Source organism: Ahaetulla prasina, chromosome 5 (genome assembly GCF_028640845.1).
Source record: "Ahaetulla prasina isolate Xishuangbanna chromosome 5, ASM2864084v1, whole genome shotgun sequence".
Lineage (NCBI taxonomy): Eukaryota > Metazoa > Chordata > Lepidosauria > Squamata > Colubridae > Ahaetulla > Ahaetulla prasina.
The window spans coordinates 63,176,065-63,195,934 of record NC_080543.1 but is presented as its reverse complement, the minus strand read 5'-3'; the positions used below and the strand labels follow the sequence as shown (position 1 = coordinate 63,195,934).

General features: G+C 38.6%; 1 protein-coding gene across 1 annotated transcript in view; it reads right to left on the bottom strand.

Annotated features, from left to right (window-relative positions):
* The window catches only part of LOC131199935 (amine oxidase [flavin-containing] B-like), a 67,810-nt gene that overhangs the window by 20,377 nt on the left and 27,563 nt on the right, over positions 1-19,870 (bottom strand). The window contains exons 6-11 of the mRNA XM_058186227.1: positions 13,179-13,320; positions 12,170-12,319; positions 10,758-10,819; positions 9,149-9,202; positions 5,802-5,859; positions 4,444-4,541 (exon numbers count right to left, since the gene is read on the bottom strand). Of these exons, the coding sequence (XP_058042210.1) occupies positions 4,444-4,541; positions 5,802-5,859; positions 9,149-9,202; positions 10,758-10,819; positions 12,170-12,319; positions 13,179-13,320 (564 nt within the window). The remainder of the gene's footprint in view (positions 1-4,443; positions 4,542-5,801; positions 5,860-9,148; positions 9,203-10,757; positions 10,820-12,169; positions 12,320-13,178; positions 13,321-19,870) is intronic.

Below are 19,870 nucleotides of genomic sequence, written 5' to 3'. Positions count from 1 at the left end.
CTGGAGGGCCAGGGATAGGGGGTGTTCCTCTGCCCTGGTCCTATTAGACCTCTCAGCGGCTTTTGATACCATCGACCATGGTATCCTGCTGCGCCGGTTGGAGGGATTGGGAGTGGGAGGCACCGGTTATCGGTGGTTCTCCTCCTATCTCTCCGATCGGTCGCAGACAGTGTTGACGGGGGCAGAGGTCGGCCCGAGGCGCCTCACTTGTGGGTGCCGCAGGGTCGATTCTCTCGCCTTTGTTCAACATCAATATGAAGCCGCTGGGTGAGATCATCAGTGGCTTCGGTGTGAGGTACCAGCTGTACGCTGATGACACCCAGCTGTACTTTTCCACACCGGGCCACCCCAATGAAGCTATTGAAGTGCTGTCCCGGTGTCTGGAAGCCGACGGGTCTGGATGGGGAGAAACAGGCTCAAGCTCAATCCTCCAAGACAGAGTGGCTGTGGATGCCGGCATCCCGGTACAGTCAGCTGCAACCGCGGCTGACTGTTGGGGCGAGTCATTGGCCCCGACGGAGAGGGTGCGAACTTGGGCGCCCTCCTGGATGAACGGCTGTCCTTTGAAGATCATTTGGCGGCCGCTCCAGGAGAGCTTTTACCAGGTTCGCCTGGTACGCCAGTTGCGCCTTTCTGGACCGGGATGCCCTATGCACGGTCACCACGCCTCGTGACGTCTCGCCTGGATTACTGCAATGCTCTCTACATGGGGCTCCCCTTGAAGGGCATCCGGAGGCTGCAGTTAGTCCAGAATGCGGCTGCGCGGGTGATAGAAGGAGCCCCTCGTGGCTCCCGGGTGACACCTATCCTGCGCAGACTGCACTGGCTACCTGTGGCCTTCCGGGTGCGCTTCAAGGTGTTGGTGACCACCTTTAAAGCGCTCCATGGCATAGGGCCGGGCTATTTACGGGACCGCCTTCTGCTACCGAATACCTCTCACCGACCCGTGCGCTCTCACAGAGAGGGACTCCTCAGGGTGCCGTCAGCTAGGCAGTGCTGCCTGGCGACGCCCAGGAAGGGCCTTCTGTGGGGCTCCCGCCTCTGGAACGAGCTCCCCAGGACTTCGCCAACTCTCGGACCTTAGAACCTTCCGTCGTGAGCTTAAAACACACTTATTTAGGTGCAGGACTGGACTAGGTTTTTAGATTTTAAATTTTGAAATTTTAAATTTTGAAATTTTAAATTTTATATTGATTTTAATTGGTTTTGGTAATCAGGCTGGTTAGAATAAGTTTTTTATTTGTGTTTTAATCTGTATTTATATGTCCTTTTTATATGCCTGTTAACCGCCCTGAGTCCCTCGGGAGATAGGGCGGTATACAAATGTGATCAATAAATAAATAAATAAATAAAAACCTTCCGATTGAGAAGCTCAGCGCCTTAGCCACTGAGCCACCGCGTCCCCATTATTATGATTAACAGTGTGCAGAAAATATAATGGAATTTATAACTTTTAAAGACTACAAATTCAGGGACTCAGAGATATAATCCTGGGACCAATTAAATGTTATTAATAAATGGTTTTATTGGTGAAATACGATGGAATTTGAGTAATATTTAAAATATTAAAATATTGGTGACTTGATGGGTCAACACGTTATATGAAGAAATGTAATGGATGTTGAAATATATTTTTGGAGAAAGCGATAAAGAATTATAAAGAGAGAAGAGTACTGTTGTGACCCAGGTTCCTGGACCCAGACTCCTGGACTCGGATGATTCAGAAAATGAGGGAGAAGACCTGGCAAGCCCTGTTTCTCTTGAGCCCTCTCCCTCCCTGGCACCCACTCAAAGGGAGGAGGAGGGGCCGGCACGGCCTGATTCTCCCGGGCCTTCTTCTGATTTGGCAACGCCCCAAGAGCAGTTTTGGAGTGACGCAAGATTACGAAGACTTGATCGACGTGCGCAGCAGCGGAAGAGTTGGGACAAAGCCAAGTCATAATTGTCATGCAGTGACATCTGCAGAGACTATAAATAGGAGGCGGGACTTCCTGGTTTTTTGTCTTGGACAAAGCAATGAATTTGGCGCGAGCTAACTATTTCATGGAGGGAAGAATATATTCGTGAGTAATTCTGGCCTTATCTATAATTTCCTCGTTATCTCCAGAAACTTGGCAGGCCCGTGGGTAGACGTGGCCAGGACATGTATCTATGTAAATAAAAGGGAAAAAAAAGGAAGGCCTCTGACGGACTCTTTGCTGGGAGTATTGGGGGAAGGGAAACAGAACAAGTACTGTTTAAAGATAAAGAGGTGAATATGGAAGAACCCCAACAAATGGAGGGGGGGAATAAATACAAATTTGGGGAAAAGTATTATACATATTGATACATAACATAATATATTATAATTAAAATGAGCATGTTAAGGTTAGAAGTTGGAAGATAAAAACTATGTATATGTAATTGCATTATTTTTATTAGCACTGTGTAAAAATGTATTGACCCAGTCATTACACTGTCCACAAAATATGTTGGTTGTTGAAGGAAAACTGCAAATAAAACATATACCAAAAAATACTCAAAAAACTTTTTCTTCCCTTAATTTCCTATTTTTATTTTCCTTTGTATTTTATACATTGTTAAAACAATGAAAGTTATGATATTTTTAAAAAATCTTTTTCTATGAACTCAAGGAGCACACGTGTGTGCTTTTCTGTTTTAGGGGGTCTTATTCTGATGTTTTTCAAAATAATCTAGCAGTAATGTTAATATCCTGCTGAACCCTGAAATTAGCCCCAAATCATTGGTCAAGGCAGCTACACTTAATTATCCATAAATGTTTCATGCATGACTTGCTACAACACATATCACTTTATGCAAAAATGATATAAACGATAATATCATTTGTTTTCTGAGGTAATATCATTCTGTATATATGGAAAAATATGGAAATATCATTCTGTATATATATGGATGGGGAGAAACAGGCTCAAGCTCAATCCCCCCAAGACGGAGTGGCTGTGGATGCTGGCATCCCGATTCAGTCAGCTGCAGCCGCAGCTGACTGTTGGAGGCGAGTTATTGGCCCCAAAGGATAGGGTGCGCAACTTAGGTGTCCTCCTGGATGAACGGCTGTCGTTTGAAGATCATTTGACGGCCGTCGCCAGGAGGGCCTTCCACCAGGTTCGCCTGGTTCGGCAGTTGCACCCCTTCCTTGATCGGGATGCCTTGTGCACAGTCACTCATGCGCTCGTTACCTCCCGCTTGGATTATTGTAATGCTCTCTACATGGGGCTCCCCTTGAAGTGCACTCGGAGGCTTCAGTTAGTCCAGAATGCAGCCGCGCGGGTGATAGAGGGAGCCTCGTGTAGCTCCCACGTAACACCGCTCCTGCGCAGGCTGCACTGGCTACCTGTGGCCTCCCGAGTGCACTTTAAGGTTTTGGTTACGACCTTTAAAGCGCTCCATGGCTTAGGGCCCGGGTACTTACGGGACCGCCTGCTGTTACCGTATGCCTCCCACCGACCAGTACGTTCTCACAGAGAGGGACTTCTCAGGGTGCCGTCCGCCAAGCAATGTCGGCTGGCGGCCCCCAGGGGAAGGTCCTTCTCTGTGGGGGCTCCCACACTCTGGAACGAGCTTCCCCCGGGTTTACGCCAAATACCTGACCTTCGGACCTTCCGCCGCGAACTGAAGACACACCTTTTCATTCGCGCGGGGCTGGCTTAAATTTTTTAATTTTTATAAATTTTAAATTTAATTGATTTTAAATTTGTTATTTATTTTAAATGGGGTTTAGTTTTATAAATTTTTAAAATGCTAGGCTAATTATAATAAGTTTCTTAATTTCTATTTTAAATTGTACATTGTATTGTTATTTTTTACTGCTGCCTGTACACCGCCCTGAGTCCTTCGGGAGAAGGGCGGTATAAAAATCAAATAAATAAATAAATAAAATAAAATAAAAAAAGGTACAGAAATTTATCATGGCTATAAAAAGCAATTATATCTATGCAGTCCCAATCTAGTAGTTTTAATGGGAAATAAAATAGCAAAGGAATAAACAGATGTAAAATCACTGAAATCCATCACTCTTACTGGATCAAGGCATTAAAGACAGTAAATAATCTATCAGTTTAATATATAATTAGTTTTAATATTCAGTTACAATAGTAAACCCATTAAAAATATAGATTTTGAACTGCAAATTAATATGCACTATTTTATAGGAAGATACATAAATTTAAATAATTCCTAAATATATTTTCCAATTACAAATGTTATCTTGTTGCAGGGACCATTTGTTGTCTATATAGTGTATAGCTACAAAATGCCATCGTTATTCTGGTAAAAAATAATTAATTGTGCAATTCTTTACATGATTCCCAGAAGTTATATCTATGTGGCAAGTTAAAGAAATTGGTTTGAATTAACAGAACATGAAGTACTTCATATTCTTCATTAATTCCTTAATCTTAACATTCTTAGTTATGATTACCATACCTTCCATACTGAGTCATAATCCCAGGTGGAAAATAAGCTGTATAGCATCCTCCAGAATATTGCTCTTCACACCAATTCTTCTCTTCATAGTGCACTGGCTACAAAATTGTCATTAACAAATAATGAAAGGAGACAAGAATAGATACTTTACAAAATAAATAGAACACTTTGAATTCACTAATTTCCCATGTCATTTCATTTCCAAGGATAATAAACATATAAATCTACTTTAAAAAATGATAGGAAACAAGTATAAAAGTTAAATTATCTTTGTTCCCAGTAATTAGAAATTGTAATAATAGATACATAAACATAGTATCTTGTTATACTTAGTACTTTTTTAAACATAATGCACTTCAACATTATGTATTGATGTGATCAAAATCTGTAACATTCCAAGACGGCTGACTCAAAAGAATGTACTTAAACTAGTTGGGTACATTTTCCTCGGTCTCTAATGGACAGTTCAGGCAGCCATTGATATTAAATTTTCAAAATATGTGGAGCTTTCACCTAGGCATTCATGGAACTATTTTGTTTTCAGTATTAAGATTTGGATATAAAATAAGATGAATGTTGACTTGCTGAAACCTGAATGAACAAGTCAAACTAGCTGTTTTGTCAAGACAAATTCCATCTTATACAGGAAATTAATTATGAATATCCATCTGCTTCTTATAGTTTAACTTTTTCTCACATGTCATCTTAAAAAATGCAATCATCTTTTTTTTTCAGAAAAGAAAATTGACTTCAAAAACAGATTCTACTGAAACTTACTTTTCTTCATATGAAAATTCCTCACAAAACAATGTGAAGGAAGCTGAATGTTTATTCAATTAAAACTTCATCTGCAAATCTTCTTATATTTTATATTTTATATATATTGGATTTATATACTTCTTCATTTGCCTTCTTCCCCCATTTCCAGATCTCTTGATGTATGTGAGTGGTACAAGAATATTAAAATTATCAACTGTTGAATTACTGTTTTCATATTTTTGTAAGCTATTAATTTACAACGTTTAATTCTGAAGTGTATTAAATAATCTCTCACATTTTGAACTATAAAAAAATATCTGAACCGTCTTTGAATGTACACCTATCAGATTCCTCATTTACCCAATTTACACAATTGGAGAAGACCCTAGAAATATTTTGACAATAATAAATAATTAAATTTGCCCTCACATTTGTCCTTTTGGTAACCTGGTCTGTGACTGAAATCAATCATTATCTTGAAATTTAGCTTCAGCTTGGCTTCTCCAATTGTAGAGACATATCTTAACATATCTGCTAAGGTTCATGAATTTTCAATGCTACTTTAAAAAAACTTGATATATCAGAAATTAAGTTCTTACATGTAAGGCTTCTTGTGTTCCCAGCACCTTTGCATAGAGCTCACAGATCTGTGTTTTCCTATGAGAAAAACATTAATGAGATATACCTTGCCTCTTTGAAGTAGCTTTTGTTTTTATTTTAACCAGTGGTGAAATCCAATTTTTTTTACTACCGTTTCAGTGGGTGTGGCTTGGTGGGAATGGTGTGGTTGGTGGGTGTGGCTTGGTGGGCATGGCAGAAAGGATACTGCAAAATCTCCATTCCCACTGGTTCCTTCAAAATCAATTTCATGTCCTATGGTTTTAAGGTGCTGGAAAAGGTAAGAGGTTTTTTCCAGACACAGAACAAGACACAGAACAAGACAATAGCATTGCCCTCCTCCTGTACATCAAAGGCACCACAGATAAAATCAGCAAAATTCTCCACAAACACAACATCAAGACAGCCTTCCGCACAAACCAAAAAATAGCCAACATCTTAAGAAACCCCAAAGACAAGAGCCATCTAGAAAACCAAGGAGTCTATGAAATACCATGCAAAGTCTGCCCAGCCACATACTTTGGACAAACTAATAGGAGAATAAATGCACGCATCACAGAACACAAAAATGCAGTCGGAAAAGAAGAAAAAACCTCCTCCCTTTTCCAGCACCTTAAAACCACAGGACATGAAATTGATTTTGAAGGAACCAAACTAATCTCCAAAACTGAACACTATAACAAGAGAAGAATTATGGAAGCCATCGAAATAGAGAAACACCCCCACAACATGAACAAATGGGATGACACCTTCTGCCTACCAGACATCTGGAAACTGGCCTTAGTCAACAAACGAGTCCCAGCCACGAAAATTGACACCGGATCCAGGATAACACACAACGTCACCACCGATCATCCTCACCAGATTCAAACCCAAACCCATCCCACAGACTAAACACAACCGCCATCCAGAAGACCATGCTGGCACCACTGGCTGCTGTGCCCCCCTCCGATCCCCATGCAAAGCAAGCTGACATACGCCAGGAACACATGAGAGGACCTAAGACTCGGAGCTAGGCCAGGGCCTGGGATGCTGCATCATGGCCATCTGCTCAAGACATCACATCACAGAACTCCAGAGGCCACAACACCAAAGCTCAGGAGCAAAAGATAGGACCACACCCATACAGGATGATGCAAGGCAGCCGACCAATCTGCAAACACCCACTCCATCTACTAATCAAGATGCAACCACACAGCCAACCAACCCGCTCACAGCTACACTCCCCACCTCAACCAATCTGCAAACACCCACTCCATCTATCAATCAAGATGCAACCACACAGCCAACCAACCCGCTCACAGCAACACTCCCCACCTCCCCATCAGTATTTATAGAGAGATGGCAGCTCCGACCACGCTTTGCTCACAGAAGCACGAAGCTGAAAGCACCAGCCTGAAGATGATGAGTGAGACCTCGTTGAAACGTTGCCAAGATACTCTCAACCTTAAATGGGAAAAAACCCGAATATGCCAAGACCTACATACCTATACCCGTGAAAACCTACAAATATATATATATATAGTTTATATTGTTTATATATATATATAAACAATGTCTGCAATCTCATGTATGGTAGTTGTTAACTGGAAGAGACATCAAAATTACAAACAGATTGTTGTATTTGCCTGGGACCTAGGACCATTGACAACAATCTTACAAATGACCATTCAAAGATAAAAGATGAGCATATGTCTTTCCCTACCAACAGCTGACCAGTGGGAGTTTCTATGTTCAAAATGGATTTGACTTGTACATCATAGGCTTCCTTTTAGCAAGAGTCATGTGCTTCCTACAAACTGGTTTCTCAAACTGCTTTCAACTGCTTGCTCAAAAGAAATATTTTGTATCCATGCATGAAAACTGTAATCCCTATTTAGACAGATTTCCCAAATACTGTATGATCCTTGGGAGAACAGGGAGGTCTAAACTATGCATAAGAAACGACTGTATAGTGCTGTTAATATTATCAATAAATCCTCAATCAGATAATTAACTATGCATCAAACCAAATATTTTATCCTAGATGCGACAAAATGATCCACATCCTGGTTTTAATTGCTAATCTTTTGAAATCACATGGTACCGTGTGTGTGTGTGTGTGTGTGAGAGAGAGAGAGAGAGAGAGAGAGAGACAGAGACAGAGACAGAGACAGAGACAGAGACGGAGAGTAAACCTCTCTTTACCAATCAAAAATAGATACATATAAAGAAATAATATTGATACTGTAGAAAAAATGAATATGAAGATTGTTGCTTTTTTTGTTTTCTGTGCCAAGCAAGAATTGAGAAAGATATGTTAATATGCTACTCTGTGAATAGATACCATGTAGAGATAGAGGAGCTTGATGCTATGAGTGATTCTATCAAGAGTAGAGATTCCCCTAAGGGTAATACATAACAGGCTGGTCATAGAGACAGGTCACCTCAATATAATCCATTGGAGAAGAAATGGTGGCCCATTTCAATTTGTCAAGAAAGCTTAATTGACTTTTACAATCAAGAGAAAATAGACAAGATACAAGAACATGAGCGCCTGAGGTCAGAAGATAGGTGCCAAACTGCTGGAGGAGAATAGAATGAAGTATGAATATGATTGTGCTTGTGATGTAGCTGGATTAAAACGAAAACAACTTCTATCTGTTGATTTGGCTAGAGAGAAATGGAAACTTTGATCCCGCAAATATATTTGTGTATTGATACATTGAATGTGTAAACCAAAAACCAAGGTTTGCTGTTGTCAAAGCAGAAATCTATTCATGGTTAAAGGTGGATTATGCAAGTCTGTAGCTCAATACTGAAAAAAGCACAAATATAGTAATAGGCAATGCCTACTCAGTGCAAATAGAGAAGTTGATAATAGACATTTTACTCCAACATTGAATAAAATAACCGTCACAAAAGTAAACAGAGTAAAATATTTTACTCTAACATTAAAATAATACCCCCACAAAGTATTTTTAAAAAACATATAAAGGGGGAGGAAAAAAACAACATAAACACCATTGAGTTTCAAAGTCCACCTGAATAAAGTTGTTTTCCCAGCATTATGAAATGTCAGTAGGTGAGGAATGGTAAAGACCCTGAGGGTAAAACGTTTGAAATACCAAGTCTCCCAGAGAGAAAGCCTTAATGTGGAGATCTGGTTTTTGCGACTTTGATTTTCTGTGAAGCTGTCTAGACAGAATTTGCTACCATGATCTCCAAGAAGCTAGAAAATAGCTTCATTCATTGGCTTTCCAATGAATGAAAATAGATCGGGGGGGGGGGGAGATTCCCATTTTTTCTACTTCTAGAAAGATAAACCATTAAGGGTTACTGTTCATACCTTTCTTCCTTGGTGAGATTAATCAGTCTTCTACACTTTCGGGCAAGGATGAAACTGAAATTTAAAATAAAAAATGGAAGAAATAAATATTATTTCTTCTACCATTTAATCATTTCACAACAGGATCAATTTATGTCAGTTAAGTTTTAATGATTTCCTAAAACACATTTCCAAAAACTTCAGATTCCAATTAATAGCATATTTCCATATTTCAAAATATGAAGCAATACTGGATTTTAAATCAATACTTCCAAATTGTTATAGAAGGGGAAGTATTTTTTTCTCAGTTAGAGGCGAAACCCATAAAACCCGCAGAAAGGCACTATATACAATTGCTATATAAAGTATTGTCTGGGAGAGTTTGTTATTTGTAACCCACGTATGAGTTACAATTTTGTTGGTGATTGTGCTGTAATTATTTTGATCTAGCCAGATTCTTCTTATGATTTATTTTATTATTCTGATGGAAGACAGAAGAAAAAATAACATGTTTTATAAATTATTTAGTGCACATAGTAATATTCTTCATTTTTCTGCCACTTTCTATTCAGTTTGATGAAAAATAATCTGCTTTCAACAGAGAATAATATTTCAATAAAATATTCATGGGTGTAGAAATATTTGAATTTCTTTGATTAAAGGATGGAAATATCTGTCCTTAATGGATATGAAAAATATCCAGATGCAAATAACTGTAGATAAATCAGATTCAGAAAAGGAATTTGATTTGAAAGTAGCAGATTTGGTTGACACTGAAAGAAATAGGGATCTTACAGCTCTTGAACTGAGTGGATTGTCCATTCTTCCTTGAAGCTTAAACCTGCATTCCTTTATAACAGCAGAAAACTGACTGAGTGGATAAGTGATAAAGGTTTAGGTTTTCCCTAAGAGGATGGAAGAAGATTGAGGAAAGGATCTATCATACTTAATTGGAAAACTATTTCATCTGGACTTTTTTGGGAAGATAGATTGTACACCTGGAGAAGGGACTTAAATTTAACCAGACCACAATTGATAAAGATGATATTAATAAACAAACATGGATATTTGACCCAAGTCAAATCAGTGTTAATTGTTGGGATGATTTGGGATAGATAAGAGCCATGGTGACACAATGGTTAGACTGCAGTATTGCAGGCTAACTCTGCTCACAGCCTGGAATTTGATCCTGACAGGACTCAGGGTTGACTCAGCCTTTATCCTTCTGAGGTCACTAAAATGAGGAGCCAGATTGTTGGGGGCAATATGCAAATAATGCTTATACTATAAGTTGCCCAGATAATGCTATAAAGCACTATGGGGTGCTATATAAGTCTAAATGCTATTTCTATAATTCTATAGAAGGGATCTGAAACAACCACCCTATTGAACCTATGGTATGGGCAGACAGTCAGAAATATGCAGTCCACACACACACAAAAAAACCCCTGATCCTTTATAGATAGTAACCAGGACTCTTAATTGCTTGCAGAAACTTAAATGGAATTTCTGCATAATGTAAAGTAATAATGTTGCATAGATATACTATGATGTGCCCATAGGTACCAGTACCACTGCATACTGGATGAATTACAGATTCTAGATGGTCTTCAAGGGCAACCCTATGTACAGCACATTGAAATAGTCTATAAAATAAGTGACCAAGACATAAGTGACTGCGAGTAAGGCCTCCTAATCAAAGAAGAGGAGCAATTGGTGTGCAAGATGGATTTGGGAAAAGTTCTTGATCAGGGCTTTCACTTCTCTTTTAGAAGAAGCTGAAGTCCAAGAGAACCTCCAAATTTCACATTCTCACCCAGAAATAAAGATTGAAGTCCCCAGAATAGGAAGACCCTAAAACTCACTCAGTCTTACTTTGGTTAAAAACTAAAGCCTGACCTTCCTTATTCAGACTCCCATGGCTTCCACATACCATGAAACAGTCTTGATGGTAGCACTTGGTCAGCCCAGGGTGAAGATGTCTAAGTGGGTATCATCAACATACTGTTGATATCTAACTTCATGCCAATAGATCAGGGGTGTCAAACTCAATTTCATTGAGGGCTGCATCAGGGCTGTGGTTGACCTTGGCGGGCCAAATGGGTGTAGTTGACTGGGTGGGTGTGGCTAATTGTGTGGGCATGGCCAGCTTAACACGACTCAGTGGCATGGCCAACTGGGTGGCCATGGCCAGCTTGATCCCCAAACTGCAGGCACGTTTCCTCTTTCCACTGGGTAGACCGGGCCGAAGCCACGCTGGTCTAATGTTTCCTCTTCGCATGTGCGCCCACCGGGATTGGGTAGACAAGGCCAAAACAATGTGGGCTGGCCCCTTAAATTTTCCAGAACAGCCCCACAGGCCAGATCCAACCACATCATGGGCCGGATCTGTCCTGCGGGCCTTGTGTTAGACACTCCTGCAACAGATGGTCTCACAAAAAAGCTTCATGTAGATATTAAATAGTAATGGAGAGAGGGTAAAACCTCAAGGAACTCCACAAAACAGGAGATTAGGATGAGATCTCTCTCCCCTATGTTATCAACACCTATTGTAACTGGCTCTGATAGGAGGAGATTCACCACAATATCTCATCTCCCTAACCCTAACTCCCGGTCCAAAAGGATATCATGATCAATAATACTGAATGCTGCTGAGAGATCAAGTAGTCCTGTCAGAGGTCATCAATAAGTGTGATCAACACTATTTTGGTACTATATCTCAGTCTGAAACTGACAGAAAAGGGCCCAGAATAATCTGTTTCCTTGAGGGAAGCCGGAGGTGGGGGGAGTGGAACTGCAAACTGATCACTTCTAAACAACTTTTCTAAAAAGAGAGACACTTGATAAATATTGTTTAGTATTTAAGTTCTTGTATTGGGACAATGCAAGCTGTTTTTACTCACAGTAACAAATTTTTGTGATTGGAATGCACCCAATTAATAGCTTTGCTTTTATAGAATGTGTGTAGCATTTTCATTTCCTCTTTTCCTCATAAGAACAAAAACAAGGGCGGAGATCTTAAAATTCAAATATTTAAATTACCTCATATCTTTCGTGGCCCAATGTTTCTACTATCACGTTTCCACCAGTCTGATCAACATATGTTACAGGCTTCTCTAATTTAACTCGTTTTCCCAGATATTCCATAATTTTTTCACTAATTTGTCCAGAGCCTCCAATGAACTTTCTCTCCTGGGAAGAGAACAGAAGAAAATGTAAATAAAATAAGATAAAATGGAAGGTTTCACATTCTTCACACACTTACATAATTATGTAATAATATTGAAAGTAGTAACATGAATCATTTGGAAAGTTTATTGGCATTAAGCGCTCATTCTTAAAGGGTTGAGGCAGCCATCTCTTTCAAAACAAAACTACTTTCTTCATCTGTTTGATCATGTAGAGCAAAGCAAATTGGTGCTCTATGCACATGCATGCAGTGACAACAAGAAAGCTTTCCAAAGGACAGTTTCCTCAACCCTTCAAGCAAACACATTTTGTGTTTTCTGCCAGTTTGGTGTAATGGAACTAGGCTAAAAACTCAGGAAACTCTGAGTTCTAGTTCTATCTTAGGCAAAAACTAGCCAGGTGATCTTAGGCTACTCACTTTCTGAAAAAGAAAAGACAATGGCAAACTCACTTCTCAAAATGTTGCCAAGAAAGCTTCTCTAGGCAGTCACCAAGAATCAAGTCTGAGTAAAAGCGCATGCACACACAAATGCAAATCCATTGCACAGCCATTCTCAGCAAGCCCAGGATAAGGCTTTTAAACAAAAGCTTTTCCCCAACTGTCTTTCCCCAACTGTGAAGAGCCATCAAGAATGGAACTACAGATCTTTTGAATGCAACATATGTGCTTAATCTATATACCACATCTTTTCAATTACTCCCCAGGCCCAACGAATCAATTAATTTTTAAAAGAATGGAAACTCAGTTAATTACTCATGGGGCACCATGAGAGAACTTTTGTGCAGGAGGAGCTGCACAGATTGAGAAGTGCCATGAGAATCCAATGCATAACAGTACAAAGAAATTAACAATATACTCCACCTGGCCTCCATTGGTTGTTGAAAATATTCTGGCTGTACCTCCACACTGTTTGACATACCACAGGAACCAGAGAGCAGAAACCTCATGTGGCTCAGAGGTAACATCAACATTCACAAACAGAGTACCAAATCTCTTGGCAGCACTACATTCAAAACCAACACAAATAAATAATATTAAATCAGATGACGTACATGTTGTCTTGCCTACTAGTAGACCAAAAACAATGTGCCTCTAAATCCTTGGTTAAAGGAAATCACTATTGCTTATCTTTCAACCAACAGATTAATTTATTTTTATCACTGCTTTTTTTATTTAAACATTGCTTTAATAAAGCAATTTTATTAAAAAACTAAAGAGAAACAAAATGTATGGATAGAAACTTTAAGAATATAAAAAAAACTAGAAAACAATTTAAAAACTATCAAGGTAACTAAAAAAGAATGATTGTCCCTAGAAAATCCTTGAATTCTCAATGTCTATTATTCGCTTTAATTTCTTACTTTTAATTTTTTTATTTTGTTTGAAAAGTTAAAATATAGTCTCCATTTTTCCTTTCATCACTTTAGTTTTTTTAAGCTCGCCTTGGCTTTATACTACACATTTCAAAGTTTTATTTCTTTTAATTTGCTTCTTATTTTTAAAAGTTAATTGACTGGTTGAAGGCTGATTTAGTCTAACCCAGTGGTAGTCAACCTGGTCCCTACCGCCCACTAGTGGGCGTTCCAGCTTTCATGGAGGGCGGTAGGGGTTTCGTCCGATACTGAAGCACTTTCCTTTTTTTTTTTAATTTAACTGACTTTTTAAAAAAATTTCATAGCATTATTTAAAAACATTTTCATTAGGTTTTCATAAAATTCCCGTGACAATTTAAATTTCTGAAAATATACCATTTGTATCGCCTGCGCATAAGTTTAGTTCACTTTACATAGGTGAAACTAAATGGCTCTATAGTGTGACCGCAAACAAAGAGCCTCATCCAAGAATAGCTCGCGCATCTCCCCTCAAACCACCCAGCTGTAACAGACAAGCGGAGCTGATAGCTGGCGCCCCCCGCAACCCCAATCCACAATGCGCGAGAGGCATGTGCATACGACGATACATGGCACATTACTATGGAACTGGTGGGCAGTTAGAAAATTTTACTACCAACAGAGATACAGAAGTGGGCGGTAGGTATAAAAAGGTTGACTATTCCTGGTTTAACACCTTGCTGGATTTTAATGTTAACTTTCTTTCATTGCTTTATTATTTTTGCGTTTAGCTCTGAACTACTTTTGGTTTCCCTATTGGCAACTTACTGAGTAGTAAAACTGACCAAATCTATATTGGATTTCACTACAGAATTTAACTCTTAAAATGTTTTGCTCTGGATTTTTTCTTTTTTAATTTTTGATGGGACATTTTCTTTTTTTCCTTCATATCTTCATTGTGAGAAATATCATTTTAATGTTCTCTGCAGCCATTTTGCTACAGTTCATTTATCCCTTTTGTCTTTGAAAGGAATTGTTTTGTTTGCTTGTGTAAGTTCAGATACAAAAAAGTCTGCTTTATATTAAAAATGCAAATAATGCACCAATTTAAGGTTAAAACCTGATGGGCTATCTTTGCAGAAAAAATGTTTTTTAATCTAAAGTTTAAATTGAAAACTTTGGTAAAAGGCTTGATGAAATTATGAGAGGTACATGACATGGATTTTGTAACTTGATAACAACATAATTACTTTGTGTAGAAATTTAGCACGCACCCCTCTCCTAGAAGAATGAAATATTTTGAGGAATATTAAAAAAAACAGGATAAAACATTCCCCCTAAAAGAGAAATTAAAAATCTTAAGGGAGACAGAAACTCAGCCCCAGCTCCCTTCCCCCCAGCAGATATTTTGTGCCCATTAAAAGAGACTGGGCCATCCTAACTACAAAACAGAAGACCTTCAGCTCCAGGATGATGGGATTAAGACATGACCCTCCAGGACATCATAGGATTCATCCATTAGCAACAGAGGTCACCACACTGCACAATCTCTTAAGGAGGTTGCATCACCCAGAAAACTTCAACCAAGCCTGGGACAACCTACAGAGCTATCTATGACCCCTACAACAGCCAACAGAATACATTTCTTACATAGAAACAGGAAGTTCAAGTTCAAAGCCCAAGAGAAGAGCTCTATGTGTTCAGATGCACCAGAGAACCATGTGCTTGGTGGTTCTGCTTTATCATTAAACCATCTTTCCAATCAGCCTCCATGATTGTAGTGTCTTTTTCCTGGCTTGGAACTGAACCAGATGGATATTTCTTCCAACATTTGCATTTTAATTTCATTTATTTTCTCTCTTTTAAAAAGATGTTCAGATTCACAGTCTGGAGACTAGCTCCAGATTAAAAAAAAGTTTGTTAGTACAAATTGGGGTCTGGTTTATCGCTTTTGTGAATTCCAAACCTTTTTCCTTACAATTTATGCCCCTTTTGATGTCAGACCTCATTTTAATGAACACTTCTATGCAAAGGGGAACTTACTTTTATCCTGTCCAATCAACTTTCCTCTTGCATTTTCTTTGTTGTGTTAACTATAAAAAGAAGTGAAATATGGGGCTCAAGGTTCTCTCTCCTTTTTCATAGAAAGATCCCATTTTATCAGGTACCCTAATAAACTGTTTTTAAATGATCTTCCGACTCGATTGCTTATTGGGAAGGTAAACCGAGGCAGAACCTAGGGCCAGATTTGGCTATCAGTTTCAAACCAACCTAAAGATAATACCCAGAGGCAAACAATCACAGCCAAGCCAGAACTACAATTGGATGGACTGCAATTTAAGTCCATGCTGGCATATCAGAAAAAGGACCAATTTCACTGGAAAACAGGAGGCCTATTGCAGAAATTTGAAGGAGATTTGCATTTTGCAGGATTAGAATTGGCAGATTTGATTAATGATGAATTGGACTTTCTTAAGAAGATAGACTTACCCAAATGATGAACAATTTGGATTGGACTTTTCTGGGAGGATGGATCGATTTTGGAAAACAGATTTATTATATTTAACCAGACAACAATTGACAATTATATTTTGGCTCACATTGAGGCTGCTTCAACAATGGATGTGGTGGAGATATTTACAGCAGGGGTATAGGGTACTGGAAGATGAGATAATGTTGGCAAAGCTTCCAATAAAATCTTAAGGAAAAGTTTTATTATTAAAAACCAAATGAAGATATTTGATCCTGGATGGATCAGAGATAATGATTCTTGTGATTTGTAGCAGTAAAGAAGCTACTGAAGCTACTGTTTTATGAGCTGAATACAATAATAGATTTTTAACAGAAGGCTTTGAGGTTTAACTTTGCTGTTGATTTACCTGTTAATTGTTTCCTTTTTACATATAGTAGATAGATGTCCTTTTTAAATATAGTAGATAGATGTCAAGCTAAGCTATGCTACAGAGCCCCTGACTACGACATCGCACATGCGAACTTGTTAACCACACTACTAACATGGGCTACCTCTTGCCCTTATCCTCTCATCTTCCTGGGTGACCTCAACCTACCTCTTATTAACTGGATAACAAACGAATGTACAGCTGAGCCCATCATACTACCCTGTACAATGCTGTTACAAATCTAGGTCTTGATCAACTAGTAATTAACAATACAAGACTCAACAACTGCCTTGACCTCATCTTCTGCAACAATGCAAACTCAATTTATGGACTACAAATAAAAGAACCCTTTTCCAATAGTGACCACAGCATGATAGACTTTTGTCTCAATATACGCCCTTACAATAATCTCCATAACAATAGTATTCCAAACTTCAATTTCAAAAAACCCAACTATGACCTTATAAACACCAACCTCTCATCTATTGACTGGCAAAATCTATTCTCAAAATGTAACACTGTTGAAGAACACTATAGAGTGTTCTTACTCGAAGTCAATAGAGTCATTAAACTATGCATGCCACAAACCACCAACAAAATCAGAAAAAAACAAATTACCCATATCAATAAAAAAGCTCCAATCCAAAAAAAAAAAATCCCTCTGGCGAAAAAACAAAACTGGCTATGTAGCCAACTTCAGAAACTGGTACAAAAATATATGCAACCAAATAAAGATTGAATGCACCAAATACCACATCAAACAAGAAGAAGACCTTCTGCGCACAAAATCCAATCGGGCTTTTTATAATTTTGTGAACAACAAACTTAAAGACTCGAGATCTATCCCACCCCTAAAAGGACCTAATGGTAAAGAATATAATGATGAAACAGTTAAAGTAAACCTCTTTAACACATTCTTTGGCTCAGTCTTTGTTAACAGTAATGGCTCATACCCAACATTCCCCATTCGTACCAACAATAAGTACAACGACCTAACACAAATAGATTTCACAGATGATAATGTTGAAAAGGCCCTTCGCAAACTGAAACCATCTCTATCCATTGGACCTGATGGTCTATGTGCATACTTCTTAAAAAAACTTTCCACTAATATAGCAGAACCCCTAAGTATAATCTTTGAAAAATCTTTCAGGACAAGCTCCCTTCCCAAACTTTGGGTCACAAGCCACGGTCATCCCTGTCTTCAAAAAAGGAGACCCCAGCCTAGTTGAAAATTACAGACCAATTTCTTTATGCTGCATCACCTGCAAAGTAATGGAATCAATCATCAACCAATCCATTACCCTCCACCTGGAAACAAACAACCTACTCTCCAATAAACAATTTGGTTTCAGAAAAAACTTATCCTGTAACTTACAACCTCTTCAATGCAAGAACATATGGACTACAAATCTTGATCAAGGCAAAGCTATAGATGCAATTTACATAGACTTCTGTAAAGCTTTTGACTCAGTGGTACATGATAAACTTCTCCTAAAACTAAAATCCTACGGCATCTCTGGACCCCTCCATAACTGGATAACAACGTTCCTGTCAAACAGATAACAAGTTGTCAAAATAGGCAGTGCTCTATCAAATCCTGCTCCTGTCAATAGCGGCGTCCCCCAAGGTAGCGTTCTGGGACCAACACTCTTCATATTATACATTAATGACCTCTGTGACCATATTATAAGTAATTGTGTTCTGTTCGCTGATGATGTTGAACTATTTAACACTACCAACAATACAGTTACCCTCCAAAAAGATCTTGACTTTGTGTCGGAATGGTCATAAATTTGGCAACTCCAACTCTCAACCAGCAAATGCTCTGTCTTACACATTGGAAAAAAGAATCAGAACACTAAATACAAACTCGATGGACATTACTTTGTAGATAACCCCCACCCCGTTAAAGACCTTGGAGTTTTCATATCAAATGATCTAAGTGCCAAAGCCCACTGCAACTACATCGCAAAAAAGGCTTTAAGAGTTGTAAACCTAATCTTGCGTAGCTTCTTCTCCAGAAACACTACACTACTAACCAGAGCATATAAAACATTCGCTAAACCAATTCTTGAATACAGCTCGCCTGTCTGGAACCCATATCTCATTTTGGACATTAATACAATTGAGCATTAGGACATTAATATCCAAAAATATTTTACAAGAAGAGTTCTCCACTCCTCTGAATACAACAAAATACCTTATGCCACCAGACTAGAAATACTGGGTTTAGAAAATTTGGAACTCCGCCGCCTTCGATATGACCTGAGTTTAACTCGTAGAATAATCTGTTACAATATCCTTCCTGTTGAAGACTACTTCAGCTTCAATCGCAACATTACACGAGCACACAATAGATTTAAGCTTAATGCGAACTGCTCCAATCTTGACTGCAGAAAATATGACTTCAGTAATAGAGTTATTAATGCCTGGAATTCACTACCTGACTCTGTGGTCTCTTCCCAAAATCCCCAAAACTTTAACCAAAAACTATCTACTATTGACCTCACCTCATTCCTAAGAGGTCTGTAAGGGGCGTGCATAAGAGCACCAATGTGCCTACCGTTCCTGTCCTAATGTTCCCTTTGATTGTATCCAATTCGTATAGTTTTTCTTTTTTATACTTATGCTTATATATATGTTTATATATCATATAGTTATTTCATGCTTACGCTTACATATACTATTGTGACAAAATAAATAAATAAATAAATAAAATAAAGTTGGTTGTTAATAGATGTAGAAGTTTATAGAGTGTGGGCATGCTTCACAAGGGGGAGAATCTATATAAATAAATATAAACTACTGTGTTTCCTTGAAAATACAACCTACCTTGAAAACAGGACATAGCCCGATTTCCACACCTGCACCTTAAATAAACCATACCCAAAAAATAAGTCCTAGTTAAGCCTACCCACCATCTGGTTGTACAAGGTGGGGCAAGATTCAGGCATAAAAATCAAGCTAGGATGGGGGTGGAGGATGCGGAGCTGAAAACCCAGCTACAGCTATGGAAATTCTCAGTCATGCAGCTAATGATTTCCCACTTCTGTGAGTGAAGGGGAGCTGGGGCAGATAATTCTGGTTCTTGCTGGTTGTTTTTACTTTGTGCAACAACTAAGTTAGATTGGCACCCATCAGTTCACATTCTGTTAACTGGTTAAAACATCACTTTTATGGAGAGTGTTAAAGGAATTACTAGGATAACCATCCTATTCTGTGAAGCTTAATTTTTCAGATAATTTTATTGTTTTATATATTTATATTCTTAATGTTTATCTTTTTTGATAAATAGCAAAATTCCTTATGGAATATGGCA